Source organism: Mandrillus leucophaeus, unplaced genomic scaffold, assembly GCF_000951045.1.
Source record: "Mandrillus leucophaeus isolate KB7577 unplaced genomic scaffold, Mleu.le_1.0 Scaffold972, whole genome shotgun sequence".
NCBI lineage: Eukaryota > Metazoa > Chordata > Mammalia > Primates > Cercopithecidae > Mandrillus > Mandrillus leucophaeus.
This window is the reverse complement of record NW_012110608.1, coordinates 336,960-355,946: the sequence shown is the minus strand read 5'-3', so window position 1 is coordinate 355,946 and position 18,987 is coordinate 336,960. Positions and strand designations below refer to the sequence as shown.

Genomic DNA, 18,987 nt, shown 5'->3' with positions numbered 1-18,987 from the left:
TGTGACTGCTATATAGTGCCAGTGGTCTATGTACTGAAGTATACATGTATTTCTGGTGGTTGGTAACAATCTTTTTTTTTTTTTTTTTTCATATTTAGCATTTCCTTAAGGACCTCTTATAAGGCAGATCTGGTGGTAAAAAATGCCCTCAGAATTTTGTTGTCTGAAAAGAATCTTATTTCTCCTTCACTTATAAAGATTAGTTTGACTGAGTATGATATTCTTGGTTGGAATTTCTTTTCTTTATGAATGCTTCTGTTTTGTAGAGGTCCTCTATTAGCCTGATGTGGTTTCATTTGCACATGAAAATGCCTCTTTTCTCTAGATGTCTTTAACATTTTTTCTTTCATTTTGACCTCATAGAATCTTATGACTAGGTGTCTTGTGGATGGCATATGTATAATATTTTACAGGAGTTCTCTACATTTCCTCAATTTGACTGTCTGTCTCTGTAGTGAGGTTGGGAAAATTTTTATGGGTGGTATTCTCAAATATGTTTTAGAAGTCGCTTCCTTTTTCTCCCTCTCTTTCAGGTATGCCAATGTGTCATATATTTGGTCTCTTTACAGATTTCCATATTTCTTGGAAGTTTTATTTATTCTTCTTTATTGATTTTTCTTTTTTTTTAAGATTGTGTTATTTTAAATAATCAGTCTGCAAGCTCTGAGATTCTTTTCTTCGCTGTGTTGATTCTGGTGTTAATACTTATAATTTTATTATGAAATTTTTGAAGTGTGTTTTTCAACTCTATCAGTTCAGTGTGGTTCTTTCTTAAAATGACCATTTCATCTTTGATTTCCTGTATTATTTTATTGTATCCCTTAAATTCCTTGAATTGAGTTTTGACTTTCTCTTGAATGTTGATGATCTTCATTCCTATCCATATTCTAAATTATATTTATGATATTTCAGCCATTTAACCCTGGTTAAAAGCCATTACTGGGGAACAAGTGTGGCTGTTTGAAGGTAAGAAGAGTTGGAATTTTTGAGTTGCTGGAGTTCTCGTGATGGTTTTTTCTAATCTACATGGGTTGATGTCCCTTTCATCTTTGAAGTGGCTGTCCTTAGGTTTTTAGTTGTTCATTTATTTTATTTTTTTATGCCCTTAAGTTTTTGATTGTGGTATAAGGTGGGTGCAGTCAACTGGCTTTTATTCTAGTCCTATCCTGGGGCTCGGAGGAGCCCCCTCCAATTTCTGCCTCCATGGCCTCATTTTGTTTTTGTGTGTTCTGGTCCATAAGACTTTCTTAAGTAGGTACTGCAGTTGGCAGAGAGGTCATATCCTTGCTTGGTTGGCCTTAATCTGCTGTCTGAGTGTTTCTCTGGGGAATGCAGGATTGCACCTGCCTGCTGAGTTCAGGCAGATTCAGGCCCACTGGGCTGGAAGCTCTAGTGGGTGTAGCCTGTCTGCCTATGGGAGCTGGGCATAGGGGGGGGTTGTCCACCCTGTTGATCCAGTATTTCTATGGCTGAACCTCTTGGCATATTTAGGCAGAATTAGTACAACTGGGCTGGAAGCTCTAGCAGGCATGGATTGCCTGGCTATGAGAGTTGGGAAAAACACCTGCTGTCCAGGTGTTTTCTGGGACAATAAGAGGTTTCATCAATGGGCTAACTTCTGATAGAAGAAATATCACTGGGCTGGAAAGTCTAGCTGGCATTGCCTGCCTGGCTACCTGCATCAGGGGCAGTCAGGGTCACCTGCTGATATGGTTTAGATATGTGTCCCCATCCAAACCTCATGTCAAATTGTAATCCCCAGTGTTGGAGGTGGGGCCTGCTGGGAGGTGATTGGATCGTGAGGGGAGAGTTCTCATGAATGGTTTCATACAATCCTTCCTTGGTACTGTATAGTTAGTGAGTTCCCACGTGATCTTGTTGTTTATAAGTGTGTAACACCTCCTCCCACGTTTCCTCCTGCTCTGGTCGTGTAAGATGTTCCTGCTTCCCCTTGGCCTTTTGTCATGATTGAAAGTTTCCTGAGGCCTCCCCAGAAAGAGAAGTTGCTATGCTTCCTGTTTAGCCCACAAAGCCATGAGCCAATTAAGCCTCTTTTCTTTATAAATTACCCAGTGTCAGGTATTTCTTTATAGCAATGCAAGAATGGACTAATGCAGAAAATTGGTACTGAAGACAGAGCATTGCTATAAAGATACTTGAAAATGTGGAGGTGAGTTCAGAACTGCGTAATGGGCAGAAGTTGGAAGAGTGTGGAGGGCTCAGAAGAAGACAAGAAGATGAGGGAAAATTTGGAACTTCCAAGAGACTTGTTAAATAGTTGTTACCAAGAAGTTGATAGTGATATGGACAGTGAGTCCAGCCTGAGGAGGTCTCAGATGGAGATGAGGAACTTCTTGGAAACTGGAGCAAAGGTCACTTTTGTTGTCCTTTATCAAAGAGCTTTGTTGCATTGTGCCCCTGCCCTAGGGATCTGTGGAACTGTAAACTTGAGAGAGAGATGATTTAGGGTATCTTGTTGAAAAAATTTCTAAGCAGCAAAATGTTCGAGATATGACCTGGCAGCTTCTAACCACCTACACTCACGTATATAAGCAAATAAATGACCTGAAACAGGAACTTATATTTAAGAGAAAAACAGAGCACAAAAATTTGGAAAATTTTCAGCCTGGCTTTGCAGTAGAAAAGAAAAATCTATTTCCTGGGGAGGAAGTCAAGCAGGGTGCAAAAATCTGCCCAAAAAAATAAGAGCCAATTACTGATAGCCAAGACAATGGACAAAAGACCTTGAAGGCATTTCTGAGAGCTTCACGGCAGCCCCTCCCATCACAGGCCTGGAGGCCTAGGAGACAAGAATGATTCCCTGGGCCAGGCCCAAGGCCTCACTTCCCTGCACAGCCCCAGGACACTGCTGTCTGCATCCCAGCTGCTTCAGGTCAGCCATGGCTAATAGGGGTACAGGTACAGTTTCGGCCACTGTTTCAAAGGGTGCAAGCCATAAACCTCAGCAGCTTCTATGTGTTGCTAAGACTGTGGGTTCACAAAGTGCAAGAATTGAGGCCGGGAGTTTCCACCTAGATTTTAAAGGATGTATGAACATGCCAGAATGTCCAGGTAGAAGCCTGCTGCAGATGTGGAGTCCTTATGGAGAACTTCTAGTAGGGCCATGTGGAGGGAAAATGTGGGTTGGAGCTCCCACACAGTGTCCCAACTGGGACACTGCCTAGTGGAACTTTGCAAAGGGGGTCGCCATCCTCCAGACCTCAGAATGGTAGACTCACCAACAGCTTGTAGCCTGCACCTGGAAAAGCCCCAGGCACTCAATGGCAGCCCATGAGAGCAGCTTCTGAGGCTGAACCCTGCAATGCCACAGGGTCAGAGATACCTCAGGCCTAGGGAGCCCACCCCTTATACCAATGGATCTTGGATGTTGGACATGGAGTTAAAATAAATTATTTTGGGACTTTAAGTTTTAATGACTTCCCTGCTGGGTTTCAGATATATGTGGGGCCTGTAGCATCTTTCTTTTTGTTGATTTCTCCCTTTTGCAGAGGAATGTTTATCCAATGCTTATACCCCCATTGTATCTTGAAAGTAACTAACTTGTTTTTTATTTTACAAGCTCATAAGTGGAAGGGGCTCTTCTGGTCTCAGATGAGACTTTGGACTTTTGAGTTAACGTTGGAATGAATTAAGAGCTTCAGGCATTGTTAAGAAGGCATGATTGCATTTTTCAATGTGAGAAGCATGTGATATTTGGGAGAGACCAGAGGCAGAATGATATGGTTTGTATCTGTGTCCCCACACAAATCTCATGTTAAATTGTAATCCCTAATGTTGGATGTGGGGCCTGGTGGGAGGTAATTGGGCCATGGGGGCAGATTTCCCTCTTTGTACTGTCCTTACGATAGTGAGTGGATTCTCCTGAGATCTGGTTGTTTAAAAGTGTGTGGCACCTCTACCCTCCCTCCTTTTCCTCCTGTCTTGGCCATGTAAGACATGCCTGTTTCCCCTTTGCTTTCTGTCATGATTGTAAGTTTCCTGAGGCTTCCCCAGAAGTAGATCCCACCATGCTTCCTGTACAGCATGCAAAATCAAAAGCCAACTACTCATCTTATCTTTATAAATTACTCAGTGTCAGATATTTATTTATAGCAGTGCAAGAAAAAACTAATAAACCCATCCTGACATCAGGATGTTACTTGGGATAATGGGAGGCTATACCCTCTGGCTGAGTTCAGACAGAAGCAAACCACTGGGCTGGAAGCTCTAGCAGGCATTGTCCATCAGACTACTAGTGGAGAGGTTAGGGTCACCCAACCTGCCATTTGGGTGTTTCTGGGGACAACAGGAGGTTGCATCGTCTGGCTGAGTTAACACAGAAGATGGAGCACTGGGCTGGAATCTCTAGCAGGCATTGCCTGCGGTGTTACCATTGGCAGTGGTGGGTGGGGTATCTTGCCCAGCCATTCAAATGCTTCCTGGGACAGCAGGTTGCTGTGCCTGTGCTGAGTTTCAGCAGAAGCAGGACTGCTGGGCTGAAAGCTGGTACTGAACCTCATCTGGCAAGTGGGAGTTAAGCAATCTTTCTGCTCACAGGTCCCATGACTATGTCCTCTGTTGGGGCAGTGGTGCCAGTGCTTATTTATTCTTGGGCCCAAGGCTTGCAGAGGTTCCCTTGAACCTGAAAGTTGCCCCCAAAAAACTTCTGGGTGACTCTTTGCCTTAGTCTACAAGGTTGGTGGCAGGGATGAGGGAAGGCCAGGGGATTTTCACTTTTCTTGTCTTGCACAGGTCCTCATGGAGAGTGTGAATCCCCCAGGGAGTTCTCACTCACCCACCCTTTCTTATGATGGAGAGGCTCTCCTGGCTCCATGTTGAGCCCAGACAGGGTGGTTCCCAGCTTTACTCCTCTCTGCTTTCTGTGTCTGCTGTCATGATGCATCCCAACATGGTTTCTCAGATAACCAGCATTCTCCCGTAAGCAGGCTATAACATTTATAGCAGATTCATAGAAAGCAATGGTGTAAACTTATTGTTACCCAAAGAATCATAACCAGAACGACTGATTTATAGAAAGATTGACTTTTTTGTGTGAAGTCCACATAGCACATGATCTAGATAAGCCCTCTCCTATGTGTTCACAAAGAACCATGTGAGGAGATTCTCTCTTGTAAATAGTCCTGTAGAGGATAGCAGTTACACTGACTATTCACTTCTGAACAGGAACATGTAATGCCAGATTCTGTGGAAATATATCTCCAATGTGCTATCCTATAGGCTGTTGAAGGGAGGCCAGGGTGGGTTGGGCAGGGTAGGTGAAAGGTGGTCAAGGCAGTTGAGGCAGTGGTGGTGGAGCCTGAGGTGACCAAGGCAGAGGCAATCATGTATCTCTATTCTTAAAAAGTATTCTCTCACACGAGTAATTTGGCTACTGCCGGGCTTAGATGTAATTTAATTTTAGCACAGGAGGCTCTAAGCCAGAGCTGACTTGGTGTACTTTTTCTCTGTTTCTTATATGTTGAACAACTTGTTCTAACAGTTCTGCTTTTTAATTTTAGAAAATTGCTGCAATAATATATTCAAAAATATTTTTTTAGGACCAATACATTACTATTTGGTTTACTATTTTAAAATCATTATCAAAAACTGATTTTAAAAAATGATGTCAAGATTTACCTGTGTGATCTCAATAGGTCATTAATAATGCCTTTTATATTATGGTTCATAAGATTAGACTTCAGCTCTGACATGCACTTGCTCTATATCCCTTTTTTTCATGCCATATTAAACGTGGGTTTTTAAAACAAAGATTAATGATAACCAGCATAGAACATTTTAAACATTATTGGAGGAAACATTAACAGCAGGCCTTTTTTATGTAGTAGAAATGCCCCAGAAGAATTACGTTTAATGGTTCTTTTTTTAAGGAACAACAATAAACAATAAACAGAATCATACTTTCACATCTAATTACAATATGACTTCTAAGGTTATTCCCATTAGAAAACTGTTGATTCTGAGGAATGCCTCCCTACCAGACAAAATAAAGCTTAGGGGTAAACACTTTATAGTGTCACCAGAAAATTTTAGATTAAAATTTCAGCAGTATATACTCAGAAAATCAACTATTGTCTAAATCAGCATTATATGTTACTGAAAACTTATGTTGTAAATGAGATAATTAACAAAATATGTCTCATATTACTAAAGAGGCACCAAGAGTCCTTTTGGAACAACTTTTCCCTGTAGTATTCCTTATAGATTTTTTTGTACTATTGGCTATTTCTCTCCAACTTCGGTAAAGATTGTTCTACTACAGTAGATTTATAATGTACATTCATTTTCATTTACAGTGATGGTGTACTGTCTTTGTAAATTACCACCACTCCTACCCCACTCTTCCCTCCACATATTGCAGTTGTTGAGGCTTTTAGGAGAGAAACTGTGTGAGGCAATGTTTGGATGGTAAACGGAAAGTAAAATCCAATTAAACATCAAGAAACAAAATAGGACCTGAGGAAGAAAGGTTGCTTTTGTATTATAGTGTGAAGAAATGACCCTGTTTTAGTACATTACAGTGTTCTTGCTATATAAGGGCTTTATCATGTAGTTAAAATAACATTGCACGGGGAAGCTGACTACCTTACTTCTGTAGAAGGCGAGCTTTTACATGAAAACTCAAGATAATCCATTACCACAGTTCTGCTAGAAACCTGGAATATGTTTCTAAATAGGAAGCCAAGATTGTTATTTTCATTTTGCATTGATAATGAATGAGGTCAAGGTGTTTAAGAGACTAGTTTCTCTGTTGAAAGTTATATGAATCCATTCCCTGTGTTTGCACAATGTGGCTAGGAAGCAGGGGATCCAAGCAAGGTGCGTAGAAGTTCAACCTGATCTTTGGGGTTGGTTTTGATAACTGTAGCATTGTACAAAGTTTGAGAGAGGGTGTAAAATGGTAAAGGACTTGCCAGCCCTGGAAAAAGTAGAGTCAGAGGTCTGTGTTTAGAAAGTTAGACCTCTTGCATTTTGCATATTTCCTTCTTTATTCTTAATATTGTGAAGTCTTTTTAAAGCCAGGACAATTAGGCAAGAAAAATAAAGTCATCAAAATTGGACAGGAAGAAGTAAAACTATCTCCACAGATGTCATAATCATAAAATAGAAAACCTTGAAAATTCCACAAAATGCCTATTACAGCTAATAAATAAGTTCAGCCAAATTGCAGAATACAAGATTATATGCAAAAACCAGTTGTATTTCTATACCCTCCCAATGAATGATCCAAAATGGAAATTAAGAATTTCACTTACACCAGCAAAGATTAACAGGAATAAATGTAGCCAAGGAAGTGGTGGGAATCTTGTACACCAAAAAAAAAAAAAAAAAAAAAATACAAATTATTGCTGAAAGAAATTAAAGAGAACCTAAATAAATGGAAAGACATACTGTGTTCATGGATTGGAAGATTTAGTATTGTTAAAATGGCGATATTCTCCAAATTTATCTGCATATTAATTGCAATCCCAATAAAAACACCAACTGCTTCCTGCCTTGTTTTTGCAGAAATGGACAAGCGAATCCTAAAATTTATGTGGAATTGCAGGGGACCCAAAATAATGAGCAAAGTTGGAGAACTGACACTTCTGATGTCAAACTTACTCTAATACTACAGTAATCAAAATGTTGGTACTGACATAAAGATTGACATAGGTCAACGTTGCAAAATTCAGGGTCCAGAAATAAACCCATACGTCTATGGTTTATTGATTTTGACACAGGTGCCAAAGCTATTGAATGGGGAAAGAATTTTTCAATAAATAATATTTGGGCAAATGGATAGCGAAATGTAAATGAGTGAAAATTGATCTCCACTTCATATACAAAAATTAACATAAAATGTACCAAAGACCTAAATGTATGAGAAAAAAGTATACAACTCTTAGAAGAAAACATATGTGTACATCTTAGTAACCCAGGGTTTGACAAGATTCTTAGATATACCACCAAAAACATAAGCTATAAAAGAAAAAAATAAATGAATTGATCATAAAAATTAAAAATTTGTGTATCAAAGGACACTATCAAGAAAATGAAAACCATAGAATGGGAGAAAAATATTGCAAATCATATATCTGACAAGGGACTTGTATGTAAAAGATATACATATCTTAGAACTCAAGGCTAAAGAGACAACCCAATTAAATAATGGAAAATGATTTGCATAGACATTTCTCCAAAGAAGATATACAAATGGCCAATAAGCACATGAGAAGATGCTCAACATCATTAAAGAAATGCAAATCAAGATCACATGATTTGCATCACTTCCAAATCACTCTACTAGAATGGCTATAGTAAAAAACATGCAATAAGTGTTAGCAAGGACGTGGAGAAATTAGAACACTCATAAAATTCTAGTAGAAATATAAAATGCTGAAGCCACTTTGGAAAAGTCCAAAAGTTCCTCAAAAATTTATGCATAGAACTATTATAAAATCCAGCAGTTTCACTCCTAGATATATACTTAGAAGAAATGAGAACATACATCCACAAAAAAAAAACTTGCACATAAATGTTCACAGCATTATTATTTATAATTGAAAAAGCATGGAGAAAACCCAAATGCCCATCAACAAACATAATGTGGTATATTAACAGAATATTATTCAGCCATTAGAACAAATAAAATACAGTAAGTCCTCACTTAACATCGTTGACAGGTTTTTAGAAACTATAATTTTAAGTTAAGCGACACATAAGGAAACCAATTTTACCAATAGGCTAATTGAAATAGATAAAAGTTCCTACCAAATACTTCTGGTCACAGCATCACCAAACTTCTAAATAAAGGCTAAAATACTTCCAATGTTAAACACTGAAATAAATATAAGCTATTCATACAATTAAGAACAATTAATAAGAACAAGATAATTATTTACATGCTTATTCCAGTTTACAGTAGTGGATCGCTGCAGCCTATTTCAGCAGCTCAGAAGGCAAAGCGGGAACCCATCCTAGACAGGACTCCAGTCCATCACAGGGAACACACACACACACACACTCATACTGGGATCGTTAGGCATGCTAATTAACCTAAGCACTTCTTTGGGGCGGACGAGGAAACTGAAATACCTGCAGAAAACTCATGAAGACATGGCAAGAACTTGCCAACTCCACAAACAGTGGCCCCGGCTGGGAATCTATTTTCTCATCAACATTACAACTAAACAGCATTGAACAAAATTGAGACCTGCTGTAATGATACAAATTAGAACATGGATTGACCTGAAAACGTTTTGCTAAGTTAAAGAAGCGAGACACCAAAGGCCACACACATATTGTGCGATTACATTGATATTAAATGTTCAGAATAGACAAATCCATAGAGACAGAAGGCAGATTAGCGGTTGCCAAGGGATGGAAGGTGGGGGATAGGTTGGGGGAAAATGGGGAGAGACTGCTAATTGGTGCTTTGTTTCTGATTTGGGTGATAAAAATGCTCTGGAATTAAACAGTGGACACAACATTGTGAATATACTGACAAACATTGAATTACATACTTTATTATTTTTATTATAATTAAAATGGTGAATTTTATGTTATATTAATTTTATGTCAGTGAATATTTAAATATTTTCATGAAAACCACAATAGAAAAAAATTAAGCATAATATTTCACTAGCTACATTTTTGAAGATATAACAAAACACAATCATCATCAGTCTTTTTATTAAGATAAATCCAGTAAAATTTGTGCATTCACATATAATCAAAACTGCCCTTCTGAAATAAACATATGTATTTATTTTAAAAATGCAAATACAATTTCATTTTTCACAAGCTAATAATAAAGTTATATTTGGGAAAGATAAGTTTAACTCTTAGCATTACATGAAAATAGTTCACCTTCTTTATAAAAGCATCCTAGAGAACAAGAACGTTGGATGCAACTCTTTTTTTGGGATCCCTCACTTTATGAAATTATCACATATATAAAAGAGTAAAATTAAAATTCAAAGATTTGACACATAACTTACACAACACGAAATTCACTCGCAAAGTTGAAAGCATATTTTTTCTATATATTCTACTACTATAATCACAAAATTTATAGATAAATGTTCCATGTTAGAAACTTTATGGCTAAAAATCAATATGAAGATGTTCTGAAATTAAATCAATGCTAAAGAAAGACTGTGTTTATAAAATTTTTGATAAAAATATTTATCTCTATTAACTTTCCAACATGAAGGTACATGTTACCAAATTATGAAACTATATAGGGCAGTTTTAAACAATACTCTGTGGCTCCTCTATTTTTCCATCTTCTTCTTTGATCTCGTCTTTCTCTTTTCCTTCTTCTTCTTCTTCTTTTTCATCTTCTTTCTCTTTTCCAGCTTCTTCCTCATTTCCACCTTCATCTTCTTTTCCATCTTCTCTCTCTTTTTCATCTTCTTTGACTTTTACATCTTTCTCCTCCTTTTTATCTCCCTTCTCTTTTCCATCTTCATTCGTTTTTCCATCTCCGGTTTCTTTTCTATCTTCTTCCTCTTTTTCACCTTCTCCTTTCTCTTTTCCATCTTCTCCATTTCCTTTTCCGTCTTCACCTTTTTTTCCATCTTCTTTCTCTTTTGCATCTTCCTCTTCTCCATCTTTTCCTTTCTCATTTCCATTTTTATCCTCTTTTCCATCTTCTTTCCCTTTTTCATCCTTGTCTTCTTTTCCAGCTTCCCCTTTCTCTTCTTTGTTTTTATCTTCTTCATCTTCTTTCTGATCTTCTTTTTCATTTTTTACTTCTGCTGCCACTGCTTCTTTCTTTTCTCCTCCCTTTTCTGTGGCATCTTCAATATTTTCTTCTTTTACTTCCACAATTTCTTTTTCAGAAGCTGGTGCCTGTATGCATGGTGGAAAAAAAAAAAAAACAAAAAACAAGATTCTGTTAGTAAATTTAGAACCATTTCCCCTAAATATTTACACTGGATTACATCTATTTCACAAAAAGACTAATACTTCTTTTAAAGAAAGTAATTTTCCTGTGAAAGAAGCCTGCTAAATATCACATTATGAGAAAACATTCTAAGAAATGAGATTAACTAAAGTATGTCCACAGAAATATCTACAAATAGATATTTGAAACAATAAATACAGAAACACTTATAAATAATTTTCATTTCAAATATGAAGCACAAAGTAAATACTTAAAGGATGACTTGTATTTATTCTATATCAGCAATTCTTAATGAGGACTATGCATGTAAACAAAATATAGTCCTTGGAAAAATAACATTTTGTTTCTATAATAATGATTTTTTTATGTAAAAATTTCTTGAAAAGTACTATACCAGATATTATAAGATAACTTACAAAAGATTTTCCATATTTGCATATGTTTAGTTTATAGATTTGGTGACTACATCCCATTTTCAGTGTTTTATTACAATACCTAAAAATGCTGTATGCATTAAATATGCAAAATAAGGTTAAAAACATTTATATAATGATTTGCTTTGCCATCTACAAAGGAAATAAAAGAATCATAAATTCTGGAAAAGGGATTTACAAATAGCCTGTGTGCTGATAAAATGAATAAAGATTGGCCTGTATTTAATGAGAAGGTGGTTATGTTAGTACTAAGTCATAATCATTGGCATTGTTCTAGTAGCAGCAATGCTAAGCCACTGCTCGCACTACTGGTCCCTCTAAATTCTCATATTTTAAGTTAATTTTATTTTCCCCTTAGATACCATTATACTATTGAACCACGGCTCACTTAATTTTTTCCAACTTGTAAACTAAAAGGCAAATAGGATTTCTTTCAGTTGTACCCATTGTTAAACTTTCAAATAGATAAAACTGTTAACATTAGAAGATACCTCTGTAATTTTGGCTTCTCCATTTTTAGCATTTTCATTGTAGTCTTCTTCAAGAACTGCTTCTTGCTTGGTTTCAGCAACTGCTTGGGCACTTTTATCTATGTTTTCTTCCATCATATCACTTTTTGTCTTCATTTTCTGCCAAGCAATATAAAACAATAAAAGTAAATGTACAGTTTAACTGCTGTGTTGATTAAATGGTCACAATTATTTTACCAGCTATTGTAATAATTTATGCAAATGTTTTAAAGTATCACATATAAACCTGATATCAATAAAATTATCATATAATACCTTCATTGTAAGTTTCATTGTAAGCCTAAAACAGCATTAAAAATGCACAATGTTCCCTTGATACAAATAAAATAAATTTTCTTTTAAGTTGAGTGATATAGATGAGAGGCAACCAGTTAGAATGCTGACTAGTTGCTGCCAAGGACAAACTGCTGGCATCAAGTTAGACTGATCAATTAATTCCTTCTGACCAGAGAGGGTCAGTTTATTTTTGTCAAGTCTAATTAATAAGGAACAGGGTTTTGTTGATTGTTAAGCCTCCATTGGTAATAATTAAGAGAAATGCTGTTAGTGAGAACATCAATTTAGATAGAGTTTTAAAAGACCTTACGGTGATGTAAGTGTTTCAATCTTTGTATCTACAAGTTTGGAATGCCCTGATTCACGACGACTTTATCAAGAAAATTTTTTGCCTACCCGTGTATGTAATAGAAAGATCACTGGATTGAGGGGCCAGAAAACCTGTGTTTGAATTCTAGATCTGCCACTTATGTGATGTGATCTTGAGCAAAGGCATAAGTATCTTTGAGGCTGTTATTTTCAAATATAAAAAGAGACTAATACCACCCACCTCACAGGGATGTTATAAGGAGAAAATGACAAAACACATGGAAAAAAAGCTTTAGAAACTGTAACTTATAATGTAGATATAAGTTATTACTCTTTTAACACATGAGAAACAGCCAAGGAGGGTAAAGTGTATGGTTACATAGTATATGTTTTAGTCTAGCCCTTTTCTTTTCTTTTTTTCTTTTCTTTTCTATTTTTCCTCCCCTCCCCTCCCCTCCCTTCCCCACCCGTTCCTTTCCTTTCCTTTCCTTTTCTTTTCTTTCTTTTCTTCTTTTCTCTTTTTTTTTGAGACAGGGACTCCCTCTGTCGCCCAGGCTGGAGTGAGGCAATCTCTGCTCAAGGCATCCTCCTCCTCCCAGGCTCAAGCAATCCTCCCACAACAGCCTCCCAAGCTGCTGGGACTACAGGCATGCCCGGCTAACTTTTGTATTTTCTGTGGTGATGGTGATTCACTATGTTGCCCAGGCTGGTCTCAAACTCCTGTGTTCAAGCAATCTGCCTACCTCGACCTTCCAAAGTACTCAGATTACAGGCGTAAGCCACCACGTCTGGACTTACTTTTCTTTTTAAAAGAAAACGCTGTATTTACTGTTTTAAAAACTTAAAAGTTGAATATTTAACCTGACATAATAGTGGACTTGAAAAGTAAAATGCAGAAAAAACACTTTCTTTTGTCACCATTAAATATATCAATTATTACTAAAACTTCAATTGCCCTAAGTTTAGCAATATTTTTTAACAAAGGATTTCATTTATGAGCATGATGACAGTTTATACTTTCTTCAACTACAAAGTGATAGGATTAGATGCTCTCTAATGTTTCTCATAGCTTTAACCTTTTATGATTTCAGGAATTCAACCAATATTCTTATGTATTAAGCAATTAACAGTAAACTAAATATTGAGATTGTATCTATTTCTACATGCCTTTAGCCACAATACCAGAGTATATAAGTCTATACAAAATCAATTGTGTCCATTTGAAATTAACATATGCAAATACATCTCACATATATATTATGTAAATAATTATACATAATCTTATATATACTTTGCCAACTGTAAAATATTATCAAATGTTAGTTACTACTTTTATTACAAAGCACAACTTTGGGGTTACTACTGTTTTCACCTTTTGTTTTCCCAGGGAAACAGTATTGTCACTATATGATAGCAAAGGCATGTACATTTAATGGGCCTATCCAACTGAAATTGTTTTGTCTCTACCCAATGAAAATGTCAAAACACTGTGGACAATCACAAAACAGGAGCAAATATTCCCCACCCAAGGGGTGTACATGTATCATATGAAAGAATATAATATATTACTAACAGAACAAAATATAAGCAAAGTAAAATGATCAGCTGTATGCCATTTCAAAAATTATTTTTTCTAAAAAAGCAAATTTATTTCAATATTCTAAGTTGAATATTTACCCTTGAACTTGATGTTCTTTTGGGCGTTACCTCTGGTGTAAAGGGCACAAGCATCTGCATCAAGTTGTGGGAAAAGAAAAGGAAAAAAATCACATTTGAAGAAAGAATGTTAAAAATGAAATCCAACCTCTGAATTAAAATAAATGAGCATTAGAAAAAAAACCCCACATTTCCTTGGTGTGAAAATTTTTCTTAAAACTTCAAAAATAAATCGTGTATTGAATTTTTTAGGATTCCCTAAATTTTAAAATGACATTTCATAATACATGGGCTGCTTTTTGAAAAGATTACTTACAGCAGACAATCTGGCAGATCTTCTCTTTGGCTATAAGTTAAAACAAAAGTCTGTTAAGTGAATTATGGATACAAAAAGCTAGAATTACTTTTATTGAGGTCAAAATATTTGGCGTAACAATACATAAATATTGTCATTAAAGAAGCAATTGTGAATTTGGTTAGAAAATACAAGAGAAATACAAGTTTTGATTTTTCCTTCCTCTGAACACTTTATATACTAAAGAAAAAGTCCTAAATTAAGCTTAAGTGGCTAGACTAAATTAACACAGTAGCTAGTAACAAGGAGCACATTTAGAAATGAAAATATAGCCTTTTCTTGCCAAATGACAAAGCAATTATTTTGCTTAAAAGGAAGAAGTTCTCTCTACATCTGAACAAGCACAATAAGGTCCTAAATTCCAAGAAGCTTGCAGTTTTTAATACTTACTATATATATTTTTTTCACACTCAGTATATTTTTATTGTGCATTAATTAGATTAAAATTAATAATATGCATTGATCAAAACATTAATAAGGCCATAAAGGTAAACTGAGAGGTTTCTTTAATATAATTGTTGCACAACAATGATTCTCGCTTTGTAGGACATATAGAAGATGGCATACTCTAAGAGTTAGAACAATATACATTGAATACAATAACAAAGACTATATAGTACGTTAAGAAATGTTTCACATATGTGAACATTTAGAGCCTCAACTTTCTAAAATAAGCAACATGTAAGCCTGTAAAGTACACACACCAAAATGATAGTCTGACTCACAAAACACCCAAATAAAATATTAGCACATCTCTATGGTCAAGAATATTTCCTTAACATCATTTCTATTAAAAAAAAGTGCAAAAGCCTTTTCTTTTATTTTGAATGGCAATGTAAAAAAGTCCTCTCTTCCGAAATTCAGATATATATTTTTGAGAGAGCTCACTGGCATACCATATTGGTACTCATATTGTACAAATATACCAACCAGCATCTATTTTTTAGCTGCTTATGTGTGTCAAGTTTATAAAACGAGTGGTTTTTCCTAATAGATGCTAAGACTAAAGAAACTCACCTCCTGCCTCATATCACCTTGACCTGCAGCCTACACAGAGGAGAAAACCACACAGAAATAAGGTCAATGATATAAACACATAAATCAGAAAACACTGCCTGCGGATTACAAATTTCAATATAATTGCTTATTACTTTCTCCTGGGTTCCTGCTCAAGTAGACACGTGTTGTTTCTTAGGAACCACGCTACATACTGCTGTTTTACTAATGTGCGCCAAGATGCAACTGCATGCACAAGACATACTTTAACACAATTGATAGTTAATTTCATCCTTTTGTGTAAATTGCATCTCCTGAAAGTAAACCTTTGTAATTTTGAAATCCACCTGCTTTAGATAATGTAAAAGCCAAAAATGTGGGGGTGGGTCAAATGAAGGCGGAGCTTCATGCAATTTCCCTTTCTTGCCTTATGTTTGCCATGCAATTGTACCTATCTTAACCTCTCCACTGACTCTGGACTATTCTTTCCAAGTTTTGCATGCAAGAATTACAGACCCCACAGTGTTTTGTGGGGTAGACCTCTTTGCTACAAAGTCAATGCTTTATTCTAAGACACTGGCCGCCGATTTTAAAACTTCCCGCCACTACCTGCTTTAAGGTTGCTGTCAGCTCTGCAAAACAGAAAGACCTACTGCACAAGTATAGAAAAGCACAGTGGCGGGAATCTCAGGACGGGGGGATGGTGATTAGAAACAGTTGCTTTCCATATCTGAGCAGCCCTTTAGCCTGAGAATTATCAAGCTATTGCACGATTCATACAATCACAGAGCACGGGGGAATTTCAGTATTATTTCTATGTTTTAGGAATAAGGAAGGTGGACTTGTTTATAGGAATAATCCAGAAACAATCATAATGTCTTAAGTTAGCACAGTGTTTTACGGTTTTACCAAGCAATGAAACAGCGTTCGATTTCACTTCTAGGGGACTAAGGAAAAAACAAAACAAAACAAAACAACAACCAAAAAAAACGCCGAGCGTGAACTTATTTCCTGTCTGAAAGGAGCCAGGAATTGTGAAGTGAGGGTTTGCAGAAGACCTGTGGAGCTCGAAAGGCTCAGATCAATTCTGCATTACTAAAGTCAACAAATTCATGCTACCCCAACATCGGCAAGTTTATCCGACGCTGTTTCCTTATAATCTTCCCATCTTTAGCTAAAGAGCTAGGGAAGGTCCAGCTTTCTCACCCCTAAAGTTTTTAATTACAGCGGTGAATCTCTGTTCTCTAGGACAGTTTGAAGTCTGCGCCGCCTAATGGCACAGGATTACCATTGCATAGCCATCTGGCCTGACAAGAAGTGGAGGAGGAGGGAAGAAAAAAAAAAAAAGAAAAAAGAAAACGGGAAGAACAAAGGCAAATACAGGAGAAAGCCATGGCTTTCGTTCCCCAGACGGGACGGTTCCCCAAGAAAAGCCGGTGGCAGAGGAGGATACTGAAGTGTGGTTGGGAGAAGTATTCTCCAATAGGGTAAGCGGAGGAAGGGGGTTGGGGTAGGAAGCGACAGCACAGCGCTATGGCTGTTTGTAATTCAGCATGGAGACACCTTTCAAGAGATTCTCCCCTTAAACAAAACACTCCAAAAGTGAACTACCAGTTGCATGCAACACCATCCTAAACCTTACACCGACTGCTCTTTGCCCTTCTCCCCCTTTCCGTTTCATTACATCACAAAATGGAAGAAGCCAAAAAGCTTTAAAAAAAAAAACAAAAAACCCAAACAAACAAATAAATAAATTCTTCCTATTAGGAAATAGGTAACTCAGCAGCTAATTCCCCGTCTGTCTTTCCATCTCACTTACCTTTCTTTTGGGCATTGTTGTAGCTCTCTATAGGAGATCTTAGTCAGCAGAAAAAAAGCCGAAGGCAGTCACTGCCTGACTGCTCCAAGAGCAAATGAGTTTTCAATGAACTAATTGCAGCACGACCTGTACTCTCCTCTAAAAAAAAAAAAAAAAAATTCCTCGTTATTGGCAACATTAAACACGCCAAGACGCAACCAAACTACGTGAATGGTTAACCGGAGTGGGAGCCACATTGGAGTGACAGGTTCTCAGGCCAATAAAGAGAGGCAGCCGGCTTTGAGGGGTGTGGCCCGCGAACTTGCCCGAAGCCCTCGTTCCCTGTCGGCTCCAACCGCTGGTGTAGTGGAGGAGCACGCGAACTTAGCAAGGGCTAAGCGATCAGGAATAAGAACCGCAGGAAAGCCAGAGCTGTCTTAATCAGTTTTTTTTTTTTTTCTTTTATGTTATAATGACAGACGAAAGCCACAACAGTTGCTTTCTTCACAATCTCCAAACCCGCCACCCTTCCCTATTCCTAGCGGGGAAAGTGCTTTTAAGACCAGTTGAGTCTGGGCTCCGGTCTTTCCCTGCCACCTTGGGCGGGATGGTGTTGAACCGACAGGAACATTCATTCAGAAAGTGCAAAAGAGTGGAGATGTTTCTCTGGTGTGGGAACATCACCCCAAAGCAGAACTGTGGTGCTGGCAAGGAGAGGGTGCCAAAATGGCGTGTTTTCCGCAGGTGGAGAGTAGCGACAAAACTGGGAGCTATACCGTTATCCCACTTGGAGCGGGTATACGAAGAATTCAGTGGGACTCCGAGGGAAATGTGTAATAGCAGAGGTCTATCCAAAGGAAAAGCCCTGAGAATAGATTTTTAATCTGAAGGTTGCATTTAGTGAAAGGACTCAAGAAGGTGCTATCCACGAAAGTATTTAGGACTCAGAACCTAGACTAGCATAAGGCGATTGAGGTACTCACCTCAGGCACAAAATTTAAGCTTGTGACAAAAACCCAGGAGACTAGGATGAGGCGAGTGAGGTGAGTCACGCAAGTGTAGGGTAGGATCCTGTCTTTATTTAAATTTTTGAAAAAACTTAAAATCATGGACTTTTCTGCAAGAATTTTGATATTTAAAAAGATTGTCTAAAAATACTAAGTATCTTCATTACTGAGTTTCTAGGCGGTCCTTTAAAATTTTTGCCAAAGGAGAATGTCTCCACAGCGTCACTCTAATCCCAGCCATATTTAGGTGACTTTCGACTGTAAGAGAGGCTTATAGGTGCCTTTCAGTGTCAGTTTCTGAGACCTAAAGGTTTCAGGGTTGAAGTGGAGATTGATGAATAAATTACTTTGGAATAAATATGATTAAAATAGAGGATCTAATTCCCCACCGCCCTTTCTCAGAGGCGCCTTGATGTGGTTGTGTATAAAAGTGCTCCCAAACAACAACCCAAATCCTTATCCTGGAGGGTTAATCAAAAAAGAAAGTTAACCTTTTGAACAGTTACTTTAGGAAGAATTCATTTGTGTTCATGTAGGTTAAAAAATTTGGAATAATTAGTTTAAGAGATAAACACTATATCTGCTACAGAGTGCCAAACCATCCCTTCAAGCAAAAATACAGCCTAACAGAATAACCCATTATAATTATATTTACTATTGTTTTATTATATTATTTTTATTTTGTTATATTTTTATATTATTATTAGCCCACTT

General features: G+C 37.1%; 1 protein-coding gene across 3 annotated transcripts in view; it reads right to left on the bottom strand.

Annotated features, from left to right (window-relative positions):
- Positions 1 to 9,676: 9,676 nt before the first annotated feature.
- The window catches only part of HMGN5 (high mobility group nucleosome binding domain 5), an 86,870-nt gene continuing 77,559 nt past the window's right edge, over positions 9,677 to 18,987 (bottom strand). For 2 of the 3 annotated variants that reach the window (XM_011970781.1, XM_011970782.1), the window contains 6 exons: positions 17,288 to 17,425; positions 15,490 to 15,519; positions 14,434 to 14,463; positions 14,139 to 14,192; positions 11,838 to 11,975; positions 9,677 to 10,857 (listed from right to left, as the gene is read on the bottom strand). In XM_011970781.1, coding sequence (XP_011826171.1) covers positions 10,255 to 10,857; positions 11,838 to 11,975; positions 14,139 to 14,192; positions 14,434 to 14,463; positions 15,490 to 15,519; positions 17,288 to 17,302 — 870 coding nt within the window. In that variant the 5' untranslated portion in view covers positions 17,303 to 17,425 and the 3' untranslated portion in view covers positions 9,677 to 10,254. Of the gene's footprint in view, positions 10,858 to 11,837; positions 11,976 to 14,138; positions 14,193 to 14,433; positions 14,484 to 15,489; positions 15,520 to 17,287; positions 17,447 to 18,987 lie in introns of those variants that run through there. The other variant, XM_011970784.1, reaches the window with a different exon arrangement.